General features: G+C 48.5%; 1 protein-coding gene across 4 annotated transcripts in view; it reads left to right on the top strand.

Annotated features, from left to right (window-relative positions):
- Positions 1–23,080, top strand: part of WDR59 (WD repeat domain 59) — a 48,599-nt gene extending 25,519 nt beyond the window's left edge. For 2 of the 4 annotated variants that reach the window (XM_015279138.4, XM_040707043.2), the window contains exons 14-27: positions 742–906; positions 2,181–2,276; positions 3,700–3,856; positions 4,878–4,947; positions 5,203–5,356; positions 8,576–8,632; positions 13,654–13,787; positions 14,766–14,847; positions 16,767–16,879; positions 17,869–18,016; positions 18,104–18,176; positions 20,302–20,428; positions 20,809–20,951; positions 21,676–23,080. In XM_015279138.4, coding sequence (XP_015134624.1) covers positions 742–906; positions 2,181–2,276; positions 3,700–3,856; positions 4,878–4,947; positions 5,203–5,356; positions 8,576–8,632; positions 13,654–13,787; positions 14,766–14,847; positions 16,767–16,879; positions 17,869–18,016; positions 18,104–18,176; positions 20,302–20,428; positions 20,809–20,951; positions 21,676–21,911 — 1,755 coding nt within the window. In that variant the 3' untranslated portion in view covers positions 21,912–23,080. The remainder of the gene's footprint in view (positions 1–741; positions 907–2,180; positions 2,277–3,699; positions 3,857–4,877; positions 4,948–5,202; positions 5,357–8,575; positions 8,633–13,653; positions 13,788–14,765; positions 14,848–16,766; positions 16,880–17,868; positions 18,017–18,103; positions 18,177–20,301; positions 20,429–20,808; positions 20,952–21,675) is intronic. The other 2 variants (NM_001012776.2, XM_025154156.3) reach the window with 1 other exon arrangement.
- The last annotated feature ends 257 nt before the right edge of the window (positions 23,081–23,337 follow it).

Raw genomic sequence — 23,337 nt, 5'->3', positions numbered from 1 at the left:
GAGATCCTTTTGGCCATGGGTAGTAGAAAAGAGGATAATCGCAAACACTGGGAGTGAGGGAGATATTTCAGCATAGTAACTATGCTGGCACTGGCCCCAAGGAGGCTGGACTGTGTTTTTCTTCTGCCAAAACTGCAAAGTGGCTTGTTCCAGTACGTGCAGCTGATCTCATTTCAACTGTTTCTGAACTCAGTCAGATCAGCCCTCACTGTCCCACACTCCGGCCCTCAGTTTTGGCATCTCCCTCACACAGCAGAGCCTCTTCTGTGAGTGGAAGCTGATTGGAGGCCCAGTGCAGTGCTGAAATGGCAGGCCTGGGGATGCTCCCTGTCATCTTTCCCCACCACTGTGGTTTCACATTCTCAGATACCTTCCTGAGAGTCCTATGTGATCTTAGATGGTGCTTGTTACTGCTGCACCAGGCCTGAAGTGCTCTGTGGCCAAGGGCAGGGAGGTGGGGTGGAGTGCGGCAGCTGTTGGGAGCTGCCTGATTCCTGCTGCAGCCTGGGCTGGCTGGAATCTCCAGATGCTGCTGGACTGGCAGTCTGCTGGTGAAAGCTGTTCCCTGGGTTGTTTTTTTTTTTTTTTTTTTACTGTCGCTGTGTTCATTGCCCTTGACAACAGCACGACTTCATCTTATGGGTGTGCAGGGGAATCAGCCCCTCAGCATGAATTGAAGCCACTGCAAGTTTAAAGGTCCTTGGGGATCTGAATGCAAGGCAATTGCTTTTCCTCACACAGATGGATGCAGTGAACCGTAGCTGCACAGTGTCAGTGCACTGTGGCAACCATCGAGTCAGGATGCTGGTGATGTTCCCTGTCCAATATCCCAATAATGCTGCACCATCCTTCCAGTTCATCAACCCAACCTCCATCACTGCCTCCATGAAGGCCAAGCTGCTGAAGGTACGTGGTCCCACAACTAGATGCATGCTCAATGCCTGGTGTCTCTCTAGACTTCTGACACAGTCAGACCTTGCTGAGGATACACCACAGACTGCTGTTTGAACTAATGTATTTTGGAGCCTATAGGATGAGGTCTTTGTTGGCCTTGCAGCCCAGTACTTCCTTTTCCGCACTGATGCTTTTTGAACACGTTTTTCTCTGCAACTTGGTATGAGTGTCATGTGTATTGCCTGAAGATCCCAAACATCCTTCTAGAACAGCTGCCCCAAAACTCATAATGGACAAAATGACCAGCAAGGCATCCATTTGCAGAAAGGCAGTATTTCTGAGCTGGCATGTTGCTTCCTGCTCACCTCTACAAACTGTTTTAAGTTTTTTGCACAGAGCCCGCTAATTCCAGATCGAGTGTTTGATCAATTGATGCAGGAAGTCCTATTGCTGCTGAAATTCCATCTCCAGCAGCAAGGGCCACTCTCCCTTACCACTTCTGTAAGAGCACTAGGAAAGCAGGCTAATTTTACCTTTGGACCACAAAGAAAGGATGAAGTGCTCAGCTATTTCCTAATGTAAAGCAGATAGAGGTAGTGGCATAAAGCGTTGCTGGCTTTGGACTCATTTTCCCTGCATTTTGTTGTGTTCTGCTCAAAGCAGAGTGGAGGATCACAGATACTTTGTGTCTTCCTTGGAGAGGTGAGATTTTTGTTTTTTATTATTTGACTCTACAGACCATTGGGAATGGTTTGTGTTTGAATGGAAAGGAATGATGAGAAGTTGCTCTTTAAGGGGAGGAGGCAAGAGCTAGGGATTTCAAAGTGTATGAGTGCCTCAGTCTTCAATGCTTTGGTCCTCCTGAGTCTAACAGTGTTATGTGTTAGGGCTGAAATGGCTGCCTTGGAGCAAAGTAGCCTCTGGCTTAGGCCTAAGCTTGTCCATCAGGCAGATGGGTCTGTTTGGGATCCTTCTTGAAAAAGCTGGATCCAATTTGCCACGGACTGGTATGGAATGTTATGGGCTGCAGTAATACAGAAGCCCAAATCCTGGATCAGACTGTGCTGAACCTAGGTGAACCCTCAGTGCTCTGATCAAAGCTCAGTCATTCTTTCCTTGAAGCAGACAGCACATCAGTGGGTAAATGTGGCTCCAGTGGGTGTTCTGGGATGTCTCTGGCCCTGCAATCTCATGGGCCTGGCAACTTTGCTGCTCTGCAGACAGAAAAGGATGTGGGAAGGTGTGGATATAACCATGACTCAAGCTGCATCTTGCATGTATTCCAGATACTGAAAGACACTTCTCTGCAGAAAGTGAAGCGGAACCAGAGCTGCCTGGAGCCCTGCCTGCGTCAGCTTGTCTCCTGGCTGGAGTCTGTCGTGGTATGGAGAATTCCATGGGCTTTCTGCCCTACTTTGTTGTCTTCTCTCGCATCCCACACTTCTGACTCTGCACTGAGAGTCTGGCCTCATTAGACACGTAAATAGACCCCTGTGACTGGCTGATAGATTTGTGTAAGTTCTTGTGGTTAATGTTGAAGAAAACTGAGTTGGATGATCAGGTCCTGAAGGTTTGCTGTTGTGGGGGTGCTCACTAATAATAAGGTTAGCAGGAGTTACTGTTGGTTGCAGCATCACAGTGGTGCATAGTAGCTTTCCAGCTCTGAGGAGATCTCACTGACCAATAGGCATGGATATCAGCTGTAGAAAATAAAAGATTTCAGGGAGGTGATGAATTCATTCTTGTCTGAAGGCAGTGGCAGATGTCTTTACCTTCTCAGTTCTGTTCAAAGATCCTGCCAACCAGAGGGCCTTTGTTTTCTTCCTTTGAACAAAGCTGTGACAGTCTGTTTTTTCTGAAGCCTTGTGTGAGGGTTATGTAGGGTTGATACCACAAATAAATGCAAGTCCCACTCTGCCTTAGCTGAGAGATCTGTGATACCTACTCAGCATCCTGGTGTCAGGTAATAGGTCTGTGTGTGGGTGCAGTGTACTGTAATGTGTGTTTTTAGCATTCAGAAAAAGATGAGTCTCCTCAGGTTTCTTTTTCAAGAGGTTTTGTTCATCATGCATAGGGGATCTTTTTTTGTTGGTGGTGGTTTTTTGTTTAATTTTTAGAATTTTCTTTTTATCCACATTGGAAGCTTATTTCTGTTTGGTTTCAGCAGTACTGTTGCAAGAGCTTTCACCCTTGTATGGAAAATTTGAGCCAGGTGCTGTGCTTTTATAGGATTCCTTTAGCCCTGAGCTGTATCTTTTCCAATTGAATGCAGATTTCTGCCAAAATCTCTCTGGGCAGACCTGGGATCTCCCAGACTTTCATTCCTGGCTCACACCACCTGCCTTCCTCACTTCAAGATGCCCAACTTGCATTTGACACCCCCACGTTTGCGTGAGGTGTCAAGATAGTCATCTTTGAGATTTTCTTACTGGCATCACTGAGGTACCGGGTTTTTCTCAGCTTTGTGTTTTGTTGTTGGGAGTCGCATCTGAAGGTCAGATTTTTCTATATAGTTTTCCCTCGGGACCACTGTTTCCACCCTAGTTGAGCTCTGCATTTCAACACAGCTGTGGTGGGAGAGAGCTCTCCAGACAAACAGCAGTGCAGAGGAGCACTTGTCTCAAAGGTACGCATGCTTGCATATGCTTTCAGAGCCAGAGTGGTAGCCGTGCTCTGTTCTTGATCTGCTTTGACTCAAAGGAGAGATGTCTGTGTGAGGCTGCTTGGCACGAGGATTCCCAGTGCTCCGGCTGGGTTTCCTCCCTGTGGCAGCAGGAGCGTGACCTTGGCTAACTTCTGTTTCAGAACCAAGAGGACAGCACGTCCAGCAACCCCTATGCTCTACCCAACTCCGTGACAACCCCCCTGCCCACCTTTGCCCGTGTCTCCAATGCCTATGGCTCCTACCAGGACTCTAACATCCCATTTCCACGGACCTCTGGAGCCCGGTTCTGTGGTGCAGGTTAGCCTCATTGCTGATACAATGACAGCCATCAGGAAAAGGGTACTTTTAACATCTTAGGGAACAATTGCATCTGAACAAGACAAGGCTTTGGTTCTGCCATGCAAGGAGTATTAAATGCTTTTAATGCAGCTACGCTGTGATAAATTTACAGATAATGGGCCCAGTTAGCAACTGCTTGCAGTTGGTGTTGCATGTGGGAGTTTAGGATACAGGTCTGGAAATCCAGGACTGATTGAAGAGATGGCCATTGGCACAAGGCATGCCAAGGCACTGACACATCTCTTCTTTTTCCAGAAGACTGGGAGTAGCTTTTATCCTTCCATAGTTCCCTCCTGCCCACATCAAATTGCTGGATGTATTCTGGCTCTTGAGTCTTCACAAAATTCCTGTAACTTTGGGTTGAACTTATTCCTTGTTAAATGTTATTGTTGTTACTGACCACTCTTAATTTGAGCATGTTTTGAAAGCTTCTTTTCGTACATGTTTCACTGAATTCCTAGCATAAGTAAAACAGTAATGCTTCATTGAATAGTCTGAGTTGAACCCTGCTCAGTTTCAAAACTCTTGCACCAGGGTGTGTGGCTGAGGACACTTGAAATGCTAACAAATGGCGTAAAGCTTGTGAGAATACTTTGGAGGTAGTGTCAGATGGCTTGGGTTGTCCTTTTAAAGAGATTTACCAGCTCTTGTGAGTTCTTTGCGTAGCAGTTAATGGCCTCACTTGCATCTGGAGTATCAAAATGCTTGACAATCCTGGTGAAGAGGTAAAGCACAAAAGTACGTGTTAGCTCCTTCTGCTGCCTTTTCTCCAACACCTATGAGCTGCTTGTGTTGGTGCTTTTAAGGCAGTCACTCAACAAAATGTGCTCTTTAAAGCATTTGAAAGAGGTGGATTTGGGTTCAGAAAACTTGATTTAGAAGCACTCAGGGTAATGGATAGGCCTCTGGCCCCTTAATGCCACCCCTGGGCAGTCTGTTCCTCGTGGCAGAATCCTTATTCTCTGTCCTGTCTCTGCAGGGTACCTGGTGTATTTCACGAGACCCATGACTATGCACCGTGCAGTGTCCCCAACGGAGCCCACGCCCCGGTGAGTTCCCTGCATCACTTTTAAGATGTTACACTGCCACGTGGGCAGAGAGAGAGATCCTGTGCTGGAGCTGTTGGCTCTCATAAAGTACCATGTTAGCTGTGCCTGCGCCACACAGCCTGGTCGCATAGGTCCCAGACCTCTTCTCTCAGCACACCTAAAACACTACTCACGGCTTGGGTTAAAGGAATTTGCTGAGCCTTCAAGATGTTTTGATGGATGTAAGCTCCTGAAAGTGTGTTCTATTGTTCCTAGGTCCCTGTCAGCTTTATCAGCATACCATAGTGGCCTCATTACTCCGATGAAGATCCGTACAGAGACTCCAGGCAATCTGCGTTTGTACAGTGGGAGTCCTACGCGCAGTGAGAAGGAGCAGGTCTCCATTAGCTCCTTCTACTACAAAGAGAGGGTAAGTACCATGCCAAAAAGCCTTTCCCAGTACTTCAGCTTTTCACTTGTATTCTTTTCTTATGGCTGTGAGCATTGCTGGTAACAGAAGCTTCACATTCCTCTTAGGAAGGCATCTTTTTTGAGCAGCTCTGTAAAAATGTCACATGGATTTATCTACTGTTAGTAACTTCTTTGCTGATCCTCTCTATCATTTGACTTGCTTATTTTGATATCTCTCAAGACTGACCATTACAGCTTCCTTCAGTACACTGCCTCCCTTTGCATTATGTAGGGTTAAAATCTCACACTTGAGAAGCTTCAGTCTCCATCTAAGTACAATGTAGGCCACTCTGCTTTTCTTTGCACCCCCAGTGTGTATAGCTGCTAAGAGCTGGGGATCTGCAAAGCTTACTGACAGTCTCTCCTGGGTTATGGGGTATACTTGAGTTATTTCTGTTACAGGTGTCTCTTTCGGGGATATGTGCCCCTCTGGATTATTTTAAACAAAAAACGTCCCTTCATGATTCTCCTAAGATCTTCTAATACATGCACCTCTGTTTTAGGCATAGGCCTTGTTATCACTGCTGTTCACAAGCAAGGCTTTGGGGAAGAGTGGGATTGTTTCCTTCCAGGGCACACGGGATGCAGAAGAGCAGTTGGAAACTGCAGGGTAGTTCTGAAGTACTAGATGGCCTGATGTGCCATGAGCATGTCGGGCAGAAGAGCAGATGTTGTGGGAGTAATCAGCCGTGCAGTGTGCTCCTAAACAAACTCCCCGCGCTTCAGCAGGGAGTGGTGTGGCTTACAAAAATATGGTAAGCTTGAGCCTGAGAATTCAGGGCATTCAAGCAGTTTGTCACTGTCTGTTTTGTGGGCACATTTCTGCTGCAGTGAAAGAGAGCTTCCAGGTATCCAGAGAAAGTCAAGTGCTCCATAGCACTCTGCTGCACTGGAGCTCAGGAGCTCCTGTCCCAGGAGCAGAGGGAGAATCAGAGCCTTGAGCTCTCATCCTTTCTTGGTGCTGCAAGACGTGGTGATTTTTCCAGTAGTCCTGAACGTGACAGCCAACCCTTACAGGACTGTGTCCTGCTTATGTGAAGCCAGTTAGTGGTTACACCTGCCAGCCATGGGGAGAGCCTCTGTCCCCACTGCAGGTTTTGCTTCCATACGGACCCCAGGAGTCCACGGAGTCCCATGGAGACTCTTGGAGTCCACGTTGTGTTATTTTTTTTTTTTCTCCACACAAACTTCTTTTGATGAGAAGAGAAAATGGCACTGCCTGATACAGGAGTTACAGCCTATCCTGGTCTGTGCAGGAGAGTTTATTTAAAGAGCTACCTCTGTCCTCTGCAGTGTGCTCGTCTCTGATACACAGCTCTCTAAGATGACAGACAAGACTAAAAATAGCGTGGAAGCAGCTTGGTGCAATTTCATGTGACCCATCTCCCCAGTCCATGTGGCAATGGTGACAAGATTTTTGTCAGGGTGGGTAGAAAATCTAGAGAACAAAGTGTGTGTGTAGGCATGTCCCCCGAAACCCCGGGAAATAAATGCCTGTTCTCCAACCCCATGCCAAGCTCTGTACTTCCATCCTGGGTTGGAAGAAGTGTAAGAACCTTAGAAGGGAGTTAGCAAAAGTGTTCTGTGGATGAGATAGTTCTAAAAAACCTCCATCTCCTTTCAGCAAAGGTTTTCTGGCTCTTCAGGAGCTGATGTCCCTGCCTTTGTTGATCGGTTCTAAATAGTTTTTATGTTTAACTGTGAGGATTTTAAGGCATAAAAACCCCAGGGTCTGAATCTCGTTTGCTCCTTGCTCTGAAGCTTGAATTTTATATTTCCATTAAATAAAAAATTGGAATTTGGTGGTAAACCAAATCAGAAGTTCTATGACTTCATCCCCAAAAACTAATTTCTCAGGGATGACCAAGTGCTCAAATCCCATGTACCAATGCACTAGCATTGCTGCCATTAACAACTAAATGGAATTTGTGTGTTGCTAGGTGAGGAATGTGTCATGTTCCCATAAGGGCAGAGGAGATGCTGAACGCAGCAGAGATCTCCCTAGTAAAGTATAGCACATCTACACCTGACACTGAGCTTTCCTGTGCTCCTTTGAAGATGTGGGTCTATACACAAGCATATCTTTCTCACTTTTTATTCGCACATGCACACTTCTCCAAAAAATAATCATAATGCAGCAGTCCATCAGCAGTGCCCTGGCTGCGGGCTTCTCCCACTGGTGAGCTACAAGGGAAGGCAGAGGCCTGGGCATGCCTGGTGATGCTGACTGCCTATTAGCAACTGAAAATAAATGCAAAGTACCTTGCACACAACACGGATAACCCTCTTCTTCCCCTTTTTATTGTGCTGACTCTCACAGAGGTATGACAGAAATATTTTTTTCCAAGTGAGTGCAGAATAATATGCTTGGAGAGATTCAATTTATTGTTGGAATACTGTGTGGAGTACTTAATGAAATGCCTGCAGGTTCATAATGAAAGCCTGCTTTGGAGCTGTTCTGCATAGTCAATCAGTGAACTTGATTGCTCGTTCAACCTGAATGAATTCCTCAGCCCGTAATGGCAATTTCCACATTGCCCTGCTGGGCAGCAGGGTCTCTGCATCCCTTTAATATCCTGACATTTGCCTTTTATTGCTTTTGAAATGAAAGTGAACGGTTGCAGCAGGTTCCAGTGGAAGCAGTCCTGGAGGATGCTGGATGTTAAAGGGATGTCTGAGTAAACAGGAGTTTTTATTGAGCTTGCTGCATATTTCTGTGCCAGACAGCTGTGTTGAAAATGTTAAATGCAGCTGAGGCAGCATTTACCTGCCTCCTTCTTTATCTAAGAGGGAGAAAAACTGGTTAGAGTAGGAGCATGTCATGTGGGGCACCATGGGGTTTTCTCTCCCCTGCTGTCAGTGCCTGGTATGAACAAGGTCATGTTGCTTGTTGCAGCAGTACAATTCCAGTGGAAGACTGCTCAGATTTGAGGTCGCTGCAGTCATTCCATAGAGCAGCCCACACTTTGTCAGGTCTGTAGCTAACGTACAGCACAGTTGTGCATGGATGAAAGTGGAGATCTTGTTTTGCAACTGCCATTGTGTAACAAAACCATGGGGAACAGTGTCTTTTACTCTGCTGGTTCAGAGCACTTTTCATTTTGGTTTATTTACCTTTGTCTTTAATTTTCTTGGTGTCTTTCTTCCCTTTTCCTGGGTATAACGTTTTCACATGCAGATGTCTCCTCGCTCTGCCCGGCGACGTTGGTCCATACAAGCAATTAACGACTTCCCGGTACTGTGCGCTGTGCTAATACTGTCCTTGATACAACCCTGTCTTCTGCCCAAGGGCCCAAGAATAAAATGCCACCTGCCTGCCTTTGAGTAACCTGAACAGAGGTGGGGGACCTGTGCTCCACACAGGACCTAGGGCTTCAGGAGCAGTAAGTGCATGTGTAAGTGGGCAGGAGCAGACACTCAAAGGGTACAAACACTGCCTTATATATAACATGCTTATGTCACCTGGCGTTGCAGTCAGGAAAGGATGCCAAGGGGTAATTTGAAGTTTAAGTAAGGATCAACCTCTAAGAAGCGTGCACTAAGAAGAGTGCACTGCAGAGGAGTTGAGTGATGATTATTATTATGTGTCATCAGCCAACTGATGAGGCTGCCATGAGAACACCTATCTCTGGGAAAGATGAAGCCCTTTTGGAGAGGGAGGAGTTGCTGGAAAGTAATATTAAAGAGCAGCAAGCTGCTGGCATGGCATTGCTTAAGAGCTGTGGAAGAAGCAAACTGGTTGAACTGCTGATAATGATCTGTCATCTCATTAAAATGAGCATGTGCATTGCACCAGAAATGCCTTATTTCCTGGAGCAATAAGTGGGATTTCTCCTTAATTCATAATCTTCTCTAGCACTTAGAATTGCACCACTTGGTTGAGGTGCAACACTGGCTGGTGCTCCCTACTCCTGGCACCTGCCCTCCCAAGTCTGCTTCGACAAGTCATTTTCCTTTAGTCCACTTGTCCCTAAGGCTTGAACATCATTCATGTGAGCATCGTAATAATATCAGCATTGCTCAAGCTGCACTGTGAATTTGGGCAATTACTGTTTCATCAGTCATCTGCCAAGCATAGGCAAAGCCTAGAAGACTCCAGTTCAATTTGAAGATGATTTCTTTAGGTCTGTGTGAACAACTGTTTTTCACAGCTGTTTGCCTTCGTGCTATCTCTTCAAGACAGCAGGGAATAAAATAGAAACCCGTAACACCTAATTTAACTTGGTATAATAGGATCAAGCCTTCCTAATTACAACAACGCTGAGTCTATACTGGCAAATAATAGGTGAGAGAAACCAGAAGAAATTTACTTGACTCAGAGTGAAGAGCTAACGAAATGTGAGTGGTGGAGGTAAGAAATGAGGTTCTGCATTGGGTTAGGAATTGACTAAATGAGAGAAAACCAGGCAAGAGCTTGCCGGATTTTGATGCAATAAATCACGGTCCACCAAGGACCTCAGTTGAATTTGCTTACCACCAGCTTGGAAGGAAGAGCAAGTGCTGATGTGAAGTTATCCTTTTGTGCAACGTGCTTATCTTTAAGGTATGAGGGATACTTAAAGCCTTGACATACCGATTGCATTAGTGGATAACCGTTGGAAAAGCCTCATCATGCTCTCCCGAGTGGGCAACGGTGCACGAGGTGAAGATATATGGAAGAAAAAGAAACACTCCTGCTGCGGGACATTGATTTTTGGCCTCTTTGGGGACGTGCCTGGTGCTGCGGGAGATGCTGAAATCCAGGCAGTGCTGCACGACCTGCACAGGGAGTTCATCTGCAGGCAGTTGTTCAAAATAAAGGAAGCTGCAGGGGAGCAGCGATTTTAAAATTTTATTTTAAAAAGTAAGTTCTTAGAAGCAGCTTGAACCTGACTTTGACCTTGTTTAACTCTTTATTTTGTAAATACCTTAATGCAGCTTGATCTTTGGCGTTGAGCCTCTTCCCTTTGGTCTGGAACCTTTCCCTTTGCCATGCTAATGCCAGCTTATACTACAAACTGAGGTTTTGCATACACTGATGTGAACTAGGCACTCTGTATTTCACAAAGTTAACTCCCAGTGCTGCCTGCCTCAGCAGGACCCAAAGGCGCACATGCCCCACAGCCCAGCATCCTTTCCAAGCAGGCACGCAGCACTTTGTACCTACTTCTGCTGAGTATGCAGTGATGGTGGTTGCTACGAAGCAGTTGGTGGCTTATTCTTGGGCTGTCTGTTTCTATATGTAACCCATTTACTGCCATCATTATCACCTCAGACTGCAGCAAATTACAGCCTTGGGTATGGTAGTGCAGGTGCAGGCTGGCTTTTTTAGTCGTCATTCGGTGCTGTTCCCCGCTGTCACCTCCAACCCCATGATTGTTGTAAATGCTCTGGTTTCTTTCCTTCTGGTGCTCCAAGGAGCTGATGAGCCTTAATTTGCTATCGCCACAGCTATTTTCTTTCTTTTCTTCCTTTCCTTAAGCTCTCAGGAGCAGGTGGGTAGATGCAGTTCACCCTGGCCCGGACTCTAGGTTGCAGATAGGAATGCTGGGGCAGTGCGTAAGGCCTGTGTCTTTGCCCTTAGTTAGCTTGGTGTGTGCATGCTGATTTGCTTCTGCTCCAACTGTTGTGTTCCCTGTTCCCCTCTGTCACCTTTGCTCCAGCCCCTGGGAAGAGACGTGTCTCCTGTTCCACCCTGATGCCTGTGAGCCTTGCCTAACACCACAGTGGAAGATTCTCACTGGAGAACGCTTGGAATAGAAGGAAGAGAGGAACCTTGTGGTGGACCTTGGCTAGCCAGACCCGAGCTAGAGCTCTCCTTGCCTTTGAACCCCTTGCTGAATTTTGAAAAAGCGTGACACGTAAAACTGTGGTTGTACCCTTAAATTTATGATTTTCTTTTATCACAGTTCAAGGGGCAGGAGGCAGTGGTGCTGGCAGGGAGTGTGGCCGTGGGCCAACCCTGCTGCTGGAGCTGCACCAGTAGAGGATTAGGGTTTCCCTGTTCGCCAGTAACCAGGCAGAGCTAGGGGGGGAAAAAAGCAGGAGGACTTTGTGAGTTCAGGCTTTCATGGGGCTCTGATGCATTTAGTGTCTTCATTTGTCTGGTGGTATGCTAACAGCAAGCAGTGGAAGCCATTCATGGGATCTCTTTTCCATGCTCATCCTCATTTGTTGTCATTCTCAAAAAAAAAAAGCGACTGAATTGCCTGTGGAGAGTGGTATGTGTTGTCCATGTTTCTGAGCTTTGCAATACCTGCTGGGAGGCTTCTTCAGCTGGCTCATGCAGGAGGCAGGAGCAGGTTGAGCTGCTCTCAGTAGCAGCACAGGGGGAATGCTCCATCAGCTGTGAGTGCCGGGTTCAGCTGCCTTACCAATGCTCAAGAGGTGGCAAGCTGCTCCCCAAATTTCCTGCCAAGCTCTAAACCTGCAGAGCATGGCTCTGTGCCTGCAAGTCTGCATTCAGATGCAACACAGGGGACTGCTTTTGATGAGTACTGCCTGCACTCCTGCCCTGGTGGCACGTCCTCGCTCTGGGGCTCCCAAGCTTCACTCCAGTGTTGATTATGGCAGCATCGGCAACTCCTTGCTGCACTTTGTTCTGCAGACAAGGAATTAAGGACAGGCACCGCAGTGGTTTGAGAACCTTGTTGTCATACAGTCCACATTTTTCAGCACAGAAAGGGTAGCGATGTTTTTAGGTGTTATCAGAAGTAGTACTGTGCCCAATGGTGAGAGCCAGAGCTGGTCCAGGCAGGGCCTTGGCTGGGAGCTGATGGATTGAGGAGAGGTTGATCTCCCATCCTGTAGCCACCTTCCACTGCATAGTCCTCAATTTGAGCAATAGATGAGCTAAAAACTGAAAGCAAATTGTTTGGATGGATTAGAGCTTGAAGGGCTGTAGCTGGGAACGGAGTTAGGCCCTAGCTGTCCAATTCCCAAGGCACTGAATTCCCCGTTTCCATTTGGCATCTCTGGATGTTGGGCAGTGTGTGTGTGCTCGCTCACTCCTCTTTACTCTGGGGAGCAGTGGAAGACCAGGGGAGCTGGTGAGGATGTGTCACAAGGGCAGAAGGGTCCACCTTCACTTCCTTCAAGTCTGAATTGCCTCCTTCACTTACTGCCAAGCCTGTGCTTGAGCTTTTGGGCCTCGGCCACCTGTTGTGTGGGAGCACAAGCAGTGAAGAAGGCCCTGATCCTCCCCTTCCCATAGCCTAGTCTGCTCTTTAGGAGCACTGATGTGCCTGGGTGAGCTCTGCCTGCCTTTCAGAGCCATTGGTACAGCAGGACAAGAGGGACTGTTAGCTTTGGGTGCACTCAGCAGAGCCTCTGCAGCTCAGCGTGATGTGGGAACACTTCTGGATAGGAGCATGTCAGTAAGGGAGCTCACAGCACTGCAAAGCATCCACTGCTGCTCGTGGCAGCCAGCACTTCCCTCCTAGAGATCCTGTACAGCCTTTACTTGCCTGTGCTGCACGTCCTCAGCCCTCCTCACCGTCCTCCTGCAGCAAGGAGCTGCCCAATACTCCACAGGCTGTCGTGTGGCTGAGGCAGCAGCTTGGTTACGCAGCTTGGCACAAAGATGGCCTCTGCGTCTGTTATGGGGAGTATTTGGGATCTTGGCTCCCTGTTTTTTTCCCTTGTGTCGATTCCTCTCCTTCCTTTTTCCCCCCAGCTGTGTGCCCTGAGCCAGCTGTGAGCATGGTAGCTGAGGATCCTTGCTAGGAAAGCGTGGGCCCTGCTTTATCATCCGCCATTTGTTTGAAGCTCTTGATAAAGTAGGGGAGGTGTTCTCAAAGGAGAGTCTGGAGCTGTCGGCCCTCCCTGAAGCCAAGGGCAAACAGAAGCTGACTCCTGCTTGTCTCTGTGCTGAGCGTTGGCCGAAGCCAGCAGTGGTCTGTATGCAAGGCTTCCCAGACCAGACCTCTAATGAGAGTGCTAATTGAACCACATTCTGCCAAACCTCCCCAGGTCTGATTGGCATCCCGATGCTGATTTGTTCTCTTATTGGCTTTCACAGGGGAACTCACAAAATACTTTTTGAGTGAGTTTGACCTTGAGCTCGTTGCCTTGACCTGCTTTTCACTTCCTACAGATGGAGATGCTTGTTCTCCTGGGCATGTCATGGATGTTTTCCAGGGGGACACAGAGCCTTCTGAAAGGCGGGTTTGGGTGCTGCTTGCATTATTCCTGACCCTAGTGCTTTGTTCCCTGGCCCACGAAGGCTGCTGTCCTGCTCTCCTGCTCCCCAGTAACACGCTGCTGTTTGTTCTGCAGAAATCAAGGAGGTGGAAAAGCAAACGGGAAGGGACAGATGCCAACAATCGACCCATCAAAGCTGCTGGGAAAGTTATTATACAAGATATTTCCTGCTTGCTGCCTGTGCACAAGCTGCTGGGAGAGCTCTACATGTGAGTACAGGCTGACACCCTTTCTTAAAGGAAAGCAGCTGTCTTTGGCACTGCTGTGCTTTCATCCTTCAAATATTTGAATATCGCTGCACCTTCTTCCTTCTCTCTTGCTTTACTTCCTTTTTATGGTGTCATTCTACCTGTGAGAGGAGACTTGTCTCCTAGAAATCTGAAAAGCAATGGAAGAAATTTGTGATGGGGTAATTGTATACAGAGTGAACTGGTGCCCCAGCATCATCGCTGCAACTCTTACAGGCTCAGGCTTTTGTTAGCCAGAGAGAGGTTAGTGGTGCAAATTCAGGGACATTCAGGGAAGAAGCAGGTTGCCCTTCCTGGAGAGAGGAAGAGAAAGTCTTCCTTCTCTCTTCTCTACGTTATTGAGAAGACCTGATGGATCTTTCTTCTCTGGATATCTCACTTGTTAAAAATGTCAAGTGTCTGAAGAACTTTGATGATGATGAATGGGGAAGCCTGCTTGGGTTTCCTCAGGCTCCCCCTGTCCCTTGTCAGGCACTCAGAGACTCTGCAAGGGGTGCATTATCCAGCTCAGAAACTTGCTTGTCTGCCAGTAAGGCTGATTTCTTCCAGTCAAGTAGAAGAGATCAACAGGCTGAATGGAAACAGAACCACATCACTGATGGATCCTAGGGACAGGAACAATTCTTGGCTCGGTGGTGTTCTGGCACAAATTGGATCCAACATCCCCATGGAAGTGGTGCCTCTTAGGACCAAGCCAGTTTGGAGCTGGACTTGATGCAGTAAGCAGTGTGTTAAGGAAGATAAATAGTGGGAGTTGCCAGAAGGATGACAGTGATCCCTGAATGTGGGCTGGATGAGATCCTGGTCGTGCTTGTAGGCTTATGGTGATCAGCAAGTTCTGGGCTACTTACTATTACCAGTACCACATCCTCCCCATTCCTCACTGCCTTCGCAAGTAGCATGCCAGCCAAAAGGCTGATCTGTCTTCCTTCTTTTCAGATTGAATGTGAATAATATCCAGGAGACTTGCCAGAAGAATGCTGCCTCAGCCATGGCTGTTGGACGGAGGGATCTTGTACAGGTATTACATTGAATCAGACCTCTTTCTCAGCATGCTGCACTACCCTTAAATGGCTTGTGCTGTTGCCTTGACACCCAGCCAGCCAGCTGACCTCAGCAGTTGTTCCAGTGTGTCTGAAATGGCTGATGAACTGAAGGATATGAGACAGCTACTGAGGTGCTCTGTTCCTCCTTGGTTTTGGCAGTGAGAGGTCCCCTCGCAGGGCTGCAGGCAGGGTGTTGTATGCCTGTTGCCAAGCAGAGCGAAGCACATTTTTCAGACAATTCCTGCAGGCAGAGCTAGGAACGCAGTCTGCATTCGAGTCTGCAGAGGAAGGAACTGTGCACAAAGTTGCCAAGCTGCTGTTAGCATTTGATTGATGGTTTTGTCTTGTGTAATACTTCCTGATGCAATTAGCTCAACATTAATCTGTATTGCTACTGTGTGCTAACTGCAGCCAGGTCTCCCCAAGAAAAGTCTGCATCCAGAGACCCAGCCCTGGAGTGGGGCTATCCACTTGCATTCAGCTAGTAGCAGGGGAAGGATGACTACTTTGGCTTGTGCCTTACCATGTGGTCAGTCCATAGCAACAGGCAGAACACTTGCCAGGACTGGGGAACAGGCTGGCACTGCCGGGGGAGCCTGTGCCCCTCTGCTGAGCGTTTGGCTCCCCCTAGCACTGCGCAGGGAGCAGCCATGGGCTCACTGAATCGAGGGAGCCACCTCAAGCTATTGTCCTAGGTTGTTAGCTTCATGGTAGGTTCTGCCACACCCACAGGAAGAAGGTAGGTCGTTTCCCTCTGTGCCTCATTTTGTGGACTGGTTTACCTGGAGTACAAGAGCTTGGGTAGGATAACTTCAGCAGGATCCTTCTGATATCTCTCTTTCTTGCTCATTATTCCCTACCTATGTAACTCCAGCCTGTATTGTAGCTTGCCTTGTTTCTTAAAGATGTAGAGGCTTGAGTGATGGAGTTGCATATGAGACATGCTCTGCAGCAGTATAGGAAGTGACGTTTTTCCAGGTTCCTTTCTGTGATCTTTCACACTCAGGCCTGTCCTTGTTTTGGTCTCTTTACTGCTTCTTTCCCTCCAGTTTGTGGTGAGGAGCTGTGGGGTTACGATTCCTGGCTGTTCCTCTGGGTACTTACAGCACTTGTGTTTCCTTGCAGCTTTTCTGTGTTCGCAGCTATAGTTGTCCCCTCTCTGACTTTTGCTGTCTTTCCAGCATGGTGCTCACTTTCCTTTTCTGCTTTTTTTTTTTTTTGTGTGTGTGTGTGTGTGTGTACCAAACTCAGAACTTTGTTTTTTCCTGGAATATCATGTTCTAATTGCTCCATCTTAAAAAGGTGCAGCAGAAAAAAACAGTCCTAGGTTTGAGTCAGTTGTACACAGTTAGTGGGATGCAGACTGAAAAGATGGAGCCACTTTCAGAGGAAAGGGAGATAAATGAAGGAGAAAGGTGGCATGTGAAAGGGAACCCGTTGGAGTAGGAATGGCAAACTGTCCATCTGTCTGTACTCAGCTGTGTGTGCAGTAATGCAGCTCATCAGAGGATATGTTTCGTGCAAGTAAAGCTTCACTGATAAGCTTTCTGCCACTAGATGTCTCTGAACCCAAGAACTGTATCAAATTGAAGCCCATCTGAGGTTTGTGATTGTAAATGAGCTAATAGATCTGTTTAAACTCTTCTGTTGAACTGTGAAGAAAATAAGCTATGGTTTAACCCAACCCCAAAGCACATGTAACAGCAAAAGCATCCATTTTTTGCTTACGTACACTTTGTCACGGCGAGGCTGGAACAATACCCTCTTGGTATTTTTGTTTTGTTTTGTTGAAATCCATTATTATTTATCTGCGAGTGAATCTGTGCACACCTATCCCCCAGGAGTCTGGCTCTTTCTAATTGTAACTTTGATGCTTTTCCTTCCTGTCTGCCAGGTTTGGTCACTGGCCATGGTAGCCACTGATCTTTGTCTTGGACCAAAGTCTGACCCAGATTTGGAGATACCTTGGGCACAGCATCCATTTGGACGTCAATTACTGGAGTCCTTGTAGGTCTCTGAATGCTGGGGAGGGATGGGAGTGGTTGCTGAAGCAGGGAGAGCCTTTCATGACTATGTATTGTATGGCATCTTTGTGCAAGTGTGTTTATGACGTGCAGGGGGCAGCATTTGGCCTCCCATCAGGCCGGGAGTCCCTGGGCTGACAGTGAGCGATAGCTCAGGTGCAGTTGGAGCTCTGCTTTCCCATGTGCCCACAACACCTGACTTACAAGCAAGATTCTGGTTTTCTGCTTCCCGCCTCCTAAATGATTGTGTGGGTGCAGCTGTTTGATTCACTTTCAAATTCACTGTTGCCACGCAGCATTAGTGGGAATTAATTGGCTGGTCTCGAAGCCAAGTGTTAGCCGCACAAGTCCTCCTGCCAGTGAATCTGTTCAGAAGGGAGAATGATTAGTAATTACATTCTGTTGATCTATCCATTTGAAGACACAGTTTGTGTGTTGTACTTTGTATGCAATTGCTTGACCTGGCTCTTTCCTGCTGTGCAGCAGCAGCAGGAGGGGAGCATGGGTAGTTCTTTGCTCTCAGTCTTCAGAAACTTCATAGCAATCCAGAAGGCCTGCAGGAGATTTGCCTTGTCATCTGGATGCAGCATGTTTGCATACAGGGGGTCTCATTTAAAAAAAGCAGTGTGAGTTGGGGATGAGTTTAGTGGCTCCAGCTGTATACCCACAAGTTCTGCAGGCCTTGTTCCTGAGGCTGCACAGAGCTGGGACAGTGAGGCCATGAGCACTGCTGGATTCCCAGAGTTCCTCCCCATCTTTCTCCCACCTGTTAGGCCAAGAGTGTTTTCAGGAGGAGGGCTTGGTTCCTGAAAGGCGTGATAGAGAAGATAGCAGAACGCACATGCTTCCCGTGGGCAGTAATGTGTTTTGAATTGATTTATACAGCAGGCTTGAAATTATTTGCCTTGGAGTCTCAATGCTTTTTCCACTGATTTCTGCCCAGTCTCATATTTGGTGTTTTTCATTTCCTAGGCTGGCTCATTACTCGCAGCTCCACGATGTGCAGACCCTGGCCATGCTGTGCAGTGTGTTTGAAGCCCAGTCCAGGTTACAGGGGTGCCCAAACTCCTATGGCCCCTTTCCTCAGCGTGCCTCCAACCTGGCCTCCCACAGCCGATATGTATGACAGCCATTTCTTTGCTGCTTGCCTCATGCCTTTGACCATATCTCCCGTAGATGACGTGATTTCTTCTTTTCCCCTTAACAGCCCAGCTTTACTTCCTCTGGTTCCTGTTCCAGCATGTCGGATCCTGGACTTGGCACTGGGGGCTGGAGCATAGGTACTGAGACCTGGGGAGTAGATAAAGAAATCTGCCTCCCTTCTGGCCTAGGTCTGGCTCGTGTGTTGGGAAGGGCAGGGAGCTAGCACTGGCTGACTGCAGATGTATTCTTCCAGAGCAGCTTTCTGTGCCTTGGCCCACAGGGTATGCTGTGCAGCTCTTTGACTGGAAGTCAGCATGGCTTACAGTAACCATGCTGATGGTCCCACAGTCCTGCTCCTTCTTTCTCTTGGGCTTTGCAGAAACTGCTACAAACCCTCTAGACATGCTGAGTTAGGCCTCTGGGTCACAGGTTAACTCAGGGCCAAGAGCTTCCATTGCTGCAGCAAGTAAAAAGAGACCAGATTGTGTCATTTTGCTTCCAGCTTGGCTGTAGTTGCTCGTGGTGACTGCCTCATTGCTGTCTGGTGATGTAAGCATTCCATAGCCCTGGTACTTTGTACTGTTTGAGGCTGTAATCTCTGTGCAGTGAGGCTGGAGTCTTCAACAGACAGTGCTACTGAAAGGGCCTTCATGTCTTCTGTTTCAGAGGATGTTTGGAATTGGAAAGGTCCTCTGGAGGTCATGCAGTCCACCTTCCTGCTAGTGCAGAGTACTTAGAGCAGGTTGCTACAAACAAAGCCACCTAAAACAGGTTGCTGAGGGCCATGTCCAGGCAGCTTTTGAGTATCTCTGAGGAACTATAGAGCTTCACCGGTGCCTGGGCTTGTTCCTCCCCAGGTGCAGTACTTGGCTTTTCCCCTTGTAGAACTGCATGAGGTTCCTGTTGGCCCACTTCCCCAGCCTGCTGATGCCTCTCTGAATGGCAGCACAACCCTCTGGCGTATCAGCTACTCCTCGCAGTTTCATGTCATTAGTAAACTCTCTGCCACATCATGCAGACCATTAATGAAGATGTTAGACAGACCTGGACCCAGTGTTGACCCCTGGGGCATAATGCTAGTTGTTGGCCTCAAAGTAGACTTCCTTCCACTGATCACCACCTTGTGGGTCCAGCTGCTTGTCCAGTTTTTAATCCACCTCACTGTCTGCTCATCCACCGCAGCCTGTCTGTGAGGATCTTATGGGAGACAGGGTCGGAAGCCCTACTGAAGTGAAAGGAAAGCAGGCAATGGCCACTGCTCTCTAGAAAGCCAGCCATTTAATCACAGAAGGTTATCAGGTTGGTCAAACATGACCCCCATGTGGTTATTCCATGCTGACTACTTCTGATGATTTTCTTATCCTTCACGTGCTTAGGAAATGGTTCCCAGGATTAGGTGCTCCATTACCTTCCTATGGAGTGAGGTGAGGTTGACTGGCACGTAGGTCTCCAGGTCGTTTTTGCTTTTTTTTTTTTTTGAAGATATTCTGAGTGATATTTGCTTTCCTCCAGTCTTCAGGCACCTCTACCAGTTGCCACAATCATTCAGCTGTTATCGAGTGTGATCTTGCATTGTCATCAGCCAGATAATTGCACAGTATTAGGAGGGAGAAAAGCAGTGCTGTGCTTTCTTCTGTGACTGGGAGAGCAGCAGCTGGGAAGGTTTGGTTCTTGGTGGCCTGAGTAGCTGTGACACTAATGACATTTCCTGCTGATCTGTGAAGGTGTTGAAAACAAGTCACTCTTAGGGGCTCAAGGGTCACAGAGTTGAAGCGTGGCTTGGGGCAGCATCAGCCCTGATGGCACCAAAGCTGTAGCCTGTCAGTGTCTTATCTTTGACGTGGGAAATAGTGGGGAAATGGCTGTAAATGGAGCTGATGTTGTCTTGTAGCAGTTAGCCATACTGCCTCCAGGGCAGTAAATACGGAGGCCCCCTTACGTAACTGCGGCTCTGGTGATGGGAATCCTCCCTGCCCAGGGAAGAGGAACCCAGGCCTTCCAGGGTCAACGTTCCCAAGCACACTTCAAGGAATTGCCTGAATTCTTTTTAATAGAAGGCGAGAGGCAAAAGGGATTCCTGCATTTCACATTTCTGTGCCTCCCCGTGCTGTCACCAGAAGCACAGGGTTGCCGTTGGTTTTCTGCACCGGAGCAATGTCTGGGGGAGCTCCGAAGGTGGTGATGTGGCCGTTATATGCATCTTGTGCTGGTGAGGGCTGTGCTTTCTGAGGTATGCTTACAACACTCCTCTGATGCCTGCAGCAAACAAGGACACTGAGCAGACCTCCACTCCCTGGTGTGAGTCTTCTCCGGATGAGTTCCGCTACAGCAACCTGATGTATCCCGATCATCGGGAGCGCGAGAAGGACCAGCACGAGAAGAACAAGAGGTGGGTTGTAGTGTGCCTTGGGGCGTTCAGGGGAGGTCAGCCTGAGCTCTGTAGCCAGGTCTCTGCTGGTGCTTTGAAACCAGAAGCGAAGAAGCAAGTCTGTTCCTACACCTTTACCTTCAGGTGATAACTTGGAGAAGCTGTATACTGCAGATCAACTCTGCTGGGTTTTCATGTGATGCATGGTGGCTCCCTGGGGTCCTCCCGTTAGAACAAGCCAGGGGCAGACCAGTGGTTGCTCAGTAGCATTTCAGCAGCACGTGGGAAGTAATCTGTTGTTCTTCTAGTGGTGTGAGCTGGTTCCCATTGCTAGGAATGGGACTGCATCCAGACTGAGAGCACATCAGGTGGATACAGCACAGTTTGTTTTTTTCCTCAAGGCTCCTGGATCCTGCCAACACTCAGCAGTTTGATGACTTTAAGAAGTGCTATGGTGAAATCCTCTATCGCTGGGGTCTGCGAGAGAAGCGAGCTGAGGTACTGAAGTTTGTCTCCAGTCCTCCTGATCCCCACAAAGGAATTGGTGAGTGCCTGCTCCAGTTTCTCTGGTTGTCCAGGCAGGGTCACAACTCCTGCGCAGTGAAAGTTGGTGGCTTCATTGTGGTATCTCCTCCATAGCCAAAGACATTGATATTGCTGATATCAGTTGTGCTCTCTAGGATGGGAAAACAAGGCTGTTCCCATTTGTTCCTAGCTACACTTAGAGAGATGTGAGGCAGATGAGAGCAGCAGGAAGCTTTCCTCTCTACAGCGTGTCTCAGTCTAGAAATGACACATGTTCCATCCGACAGCTGTTTAGCCATCAGGGGAATCAGTGGGCCAGCCTGTGTCCCAGCACTCTGACTGCCTGTCAGTGGTGATAAGTCTTGGCTCCTTTTGGAGACAAACTGAAGTCTGTGAAACACAGATTGTTGTACCATTGTGAAGGAGAATCCTTCCTGCTCTGATCTGAGCAAGAGCTGATAGCCTCAAATTGCACCAAGGGAGGTTCAGGTGGGATGTTAGGAACAATTTCTTCTCACAAAGAGCGGTGAGGCAGTGGCATAGCTGCCCAAGGAAGGGGGGAGTCTCCACCCCTGGAGGTGTTCCAGAACTACGGAGATGTGGCACTGAGGGTTGTGGTCAGTGGGCATGGTGGGGATGGGCTGGGGTGCGACTTGGGGATCTGAGGTCTTTCCCAACCTTAATGACTCTGTGGTTTCCAGCAGCACTAACCATCTCACTCTCCATTTCTTCCCTCCCACCAGAGTTTGGTGTGTACTGCAGCCACTGCCGCAGCGAGGCACGGGGCACCCAGTGCGCCATCTGCAAGGGCTTCACCTTCCAGTGTGCCATCTGCCACGTGGCCGTACGGGGCTCCTCCAACTTCTGCCTGACGTGTGGGCACGGTGGCCACACCAGCCACATGATGGAGTGGTTTCGCACACAGGAGGTGTGCCCCACGGGCTGCGGGTGCCACTGCCTGCTCGAGAGCACCTTCTGAACAGCGTGAGAGCAGAGCGCCCTGGGAATGGGATTTGGGATGGAATTCCCAAGCCACGTTGACTCAACTCTGCAGCGTCTGGACGAGCTGTGCAGGGAGCCAGTGCAGGACTTCTGGTGGTGTGCTGATGCTTCTGAGTGCTTCCAGTGTCCCTGTGCTTCCCAGGTTGCTTTCAGAGCACTTGGACCAAACTTGAGTGCGTCCATTGCTGGCGATGGATGCCACACCACAAAGCTCACGCTCGTTCTGCAGGAGTGTAAATATTGGCTAGTCTCTGGCAGGCTGAGGAAGGGTTTCAGAGTTCCTTTGGAAAGCACTTGAGTGGCAGAGCCAGACTTGCTCCAGATGCGTGGTGTCTTTCCAGGTGCCTCTGGATGGGCCCCAGCGTGAGCCGGGCAGAGCCTTCTTCACACACTTGAGGCAGAAATAATTTGCGAGCAGCAGAGAGCTCTGCAGGCTCACTGTCATCTGTGCTCAATGAGTGGCTGTGCTCCAAGTCACTTTCTGAACCAACAGGGTCCTTATTTTTGAACTGCTGTTTACATTGCTGAGGTTATCCCATAAAGCAAGAGTGAAATGACGTTTTTCAGCATTATTTCCTAAATAGCTTCCTCCCACTGCTCCGTATCAGCGCCTGGTGTGAAAAGCCCAGCCACACAACCACAGCCACTAGGATTAGTTTTCTTCTTCCAGGAGTTTATTGCTCTTCAGTAAGTGTCTCTGTGCTCTGCTCTGGGTGATTCAGTGCACTTTAACTTGCCTGTCCCTGCCTTGCTGGCAGCTCGTCCTCAGGGCTGGGAGAGGCAGCTGCCTTTCTGTTTGGGATCCACAGCAGGTTTCGAGGACTGCAGGTCTCCCCTCATCTGCGGGGGGCAATGCACAAAGCCTTGGCTTTTTTGGGGGGAAGAGATGAGGAGAACACATGCTCTGTGCAGGGGGAAACTGATGAGTAATTTGGGATGATTTCAAGGGGAAAAGGGGTTCGGAAAAGTGGTGGGGATGACAGAGGCAACAGGTTTGTGCCTTCCATTTGAGAATGTCCTGGATGGATCCCTCTCCTTGGGGCTGTGCCTGCTGCCTGGCCTGTGCCTGTGATAACTCAGGCTGTGGGCTCCTGCTGTGGAACGGGCAGATGTCTCTTAAATATTAAAGTTATTTTTTGAAGTGTGTTCTGGCGGAGCTGTGGTGGTTGTGCCATGAGCAGCTCTCCCTCCCGGCGCAGTGTCACTGTGCTTGATGTGCATCCTCTGGACAACCCAGGGCTGGGGGTCCCACTCCCCATACAGCCACCTTCTTCCCCTCCGTGTCATTCTGGGAGCAACATGGGCGCCCCACAGCTCCCTACCTGACAGCCATCCATCCCTGATGTGCCTTCATTTCCATGCTCGAGAGTGCACGTCTAGGCTGGGAGGGAAGGGAGACTTGT

This window comes from Gallus gallus, chromosome 11 (assembly GCF_016699485.2).
Source record: "Gallus gallus isolate bGalGal1 chromosome 11, bGalGal1.mat.broiler.GRCg7b, whole genome shotgun sequence".
Taxonomy (NCBI): Eukaryota; Metazoa; Chordata; class Aves; order Galliformes; family Phasianidae; genus Gallus; species Gallus gallus.
This window is presented reverse-complemented; position numbering and strand designations above follow the sequence as displayed.